This window comes from Orycteropus afer, unplaced genomic scaffold (genome assembly GCF_000298275.1).
Source record: "Orycteropus afer afer isolate SDZICR_OR568_19922 unplaced genomic scaffold, OryAfe1.0 scaffold00147, whole genome shotgun sequence".
Classification (NCBI taxonomy): domain Eukaryota; kingdom Metazoa; phylum Chordata; class Mammalia; order Tubulidentata; family Orycteropodidae; genus Orycteropus; species Orycteropus afer.
The window spans coordinates 6386125-6388708 of NW_006921734.1; the positions used below are offsets into that span (position 1 = coordinate 6386125).

Consider the following 2584-nt stretch of genomic DNA (forward strand, 5'->3'; position numbering starts at 1 on the left):
AAAATAAGTTTAGATATAGAAATAAAATGCACCATTACTCTACTGCATGCACAGTAACAAAATTTAAAATTTGTATGTGTTAGGGTTAGAAATCACTGTATTTTTGGATTTTAATGTCAGTGAACAGGAAAAAAAATATATGTTTACTAGGTATAATCTTAAATGCATTACCTCCTTGGTGAATTCCAGACGGGATTTCATGTTCAGATTTCCACCAAGTCCCCTTATGAGATTAACAATAAATTGTTCATGATCTTTGCATCCATGTAGATGCGACAAACCATTCAAAACTGTTCCAACCAAACTTGTTTCTACCACATAGTCATTCTGTTGATTGAAATTCACAAAAGGCAATGCTATTAATCAGTAAATTTACAACCACACAAATTGATATTCACTTAAATTTCAAGGACTGCTTTTAAAACTTAATAACTGAAGAAAAAATTGCTCTATTCAAGTTATAGAAGGATTAAGTGTATTTCATTTAGATACTTATTTTTAAAATATAGGGTAATCATAAACACCCAACTATATATTTCCAGCTGAAAGTACTAGAGTCCACAAATAGATGCATAGTTTGTTTCTTCCTGAACCTGAAGATTACAAAAGAAAAGGTAAATCAGTGCTCATGGTCTAAAAAAAAGTCCATTTCTTCTTGCAGACAAACAGGAAGCTAAAAGGAATGCTAGATTGATGGCACTGGAAAAGAAAGGCTAGGAAAAGCAGGCTTACATGAAAAACCATTGGGAGCCTTCTCACTAAGCAGGATTTTAAAATAAAATTTTTGGATTGAAGTGGTATAGACTATTTTGTTCTTCTATGGATGTCTGAGGTCCCTGTGTAATTCTGGGGAGTTAGAAGGAAAAAAAAGGTACTCATTCTTTCCTGAGAATTTACTGAGGATCAACTATGCATTAAAAACTGCATGTTAAAACTTTCACCTATATCACAATAAAAATTAAAAGAAAAAAAGTTCTGCAGGTAGTGGTAACCAAAAAACTCTTCCCTTCAAAATGATTCTTACTCATAGCGACCTTATGAAATTTTTTTTAAGCTAATAAGATAATTTTTATTTTTAGTTTTTTAAATATAAAAAAAGGCAGCTAAACACAAAGTACAAATCAGAAAACTCGTTCAGTATAGATTTTGAAAAATAAAAATATTTTAACAATGTAAATTTCTGTCCCACACTAAAATGTGAAACTTCTTTCCCAAACTTAGCAACCACCTAAAAAGTGTTCAAACCAATGAACATCCACCATGACCAATTTCAATGACCTGGAAAAGGGTGGGACAGGAGATTAGTCATCAGAGCCAGCTGCACGCAGATGGGCAAATGCTGGCAGTCACTCCCAAATATACCCTACATCATATATAAATCACAATGAAAATAAATTGCTTACATCTTGGAACTGTGAAATTTTGTTTAAAAAGTAACAATAATAAAAATAAACTGTTGGGTATCATTGGTGCACATGGAATAATACAACACACAAGGCTGGAAAATATTGAAATACAGTTAAGACTCAAAACACAAATTTCACTTTAAAAAAATAAAGAAAAGTTTACCAGAGAAATAAATGCTAGAGAGGAAAGTAGACCGTCCACAGGAGGGCTTTTCAGACCAATTTGAAACAACACAGACACATCCCACCCATCCATAACCCACCACAAATACAGTAAAAAGGAGGGGAGAGAAAAGGTAAAAATTAAAAAGTCTTTCCTAAATTTCACACCCCAAAGAATTTAATAGAGGAAAGTTCCTGACACTGAACTTTGTCCTTCTGACGTTTCTCCCTGTAGCATTTTTCTTTCATAACATTGGTTCCATCTGTTTCTCCCCCAGAAAATCCAACCTCCTGGAATCAGAGTGTGATAAGTGTCAGTTATATTAAAGTCAACTGAAGTATGTATATTAACCAAAAGCTCTAAATTAACAACCGAAAGAGAAGACCTCAAATCTTAGTCTCAATTCAGCATCTGGTGATTAGTATTTGGCACTAGTTGGATAAATGTCTAATCAGAATTTGTGACAAGAGGCAGGTGTAGTTAAACCACAACCAAATCACAGGCAAAGATATAGTCTCAAAGTTAAAAAGCAGGTATAAACAGCTACATACAAAGATAAGAACTGGTAAGGAAACATTAATGAGATATAAACAGAACTAAGCAAATTAGCTCGACAAACACAAACTCTGGCTAAAAAAGAAAAAAAAAAAAAACTGAACACATCATATCCATCTTGTAATTCGTATATATGGGCATTTTTCCACCATTAAACTATAGTTTAAATATAGGATGTCTTTCTCCTGTACTAAGATTATTCTATCCATTTCTCCTAATCCTTAGAGCTTAATAAGAAATCATTTATTCTATAAAGAAAAATAGCATATATGACCACAATCTAAAATATGCTTATAACAAGAAAATTATGTCACTTAAAAAAATAATCTTGCGAAAATGGGCGAGGGGCGGGGCAAGATGGCGGACTAGGCAGAAGGATTGCACAGAACCTCTTCAACAAAGAAAAGGGAAACCAATTAACACAGACACAGAAGATAATCTTGGACCCCTGAGCCTTGAA

At 33.2% G+C, this 2584-nt stretch overlaps 1 protein-coding gene across 1 annotated transcript in view; it reads right to left on the minus strand.

The window, feature by feature from the left end:
* The window catches only part of DYNC2H1 (dynein cytoplasmic 2 heavy chain 1), a 505271-nt gene that overhangs the window by 365349 nt on the left and 137338 nt on the right, over nt 1-2584 (minus strand). Inside the window, exon 41 of the mRNA XM_007946035.1 lies at nt 172-327. Coding sequence (XP_007944226.1) covers nt 172-327 — 156 coding nt within the window. The remainder of the gene's footprint in view (nt 1-171; nt 328-2584) is intronic.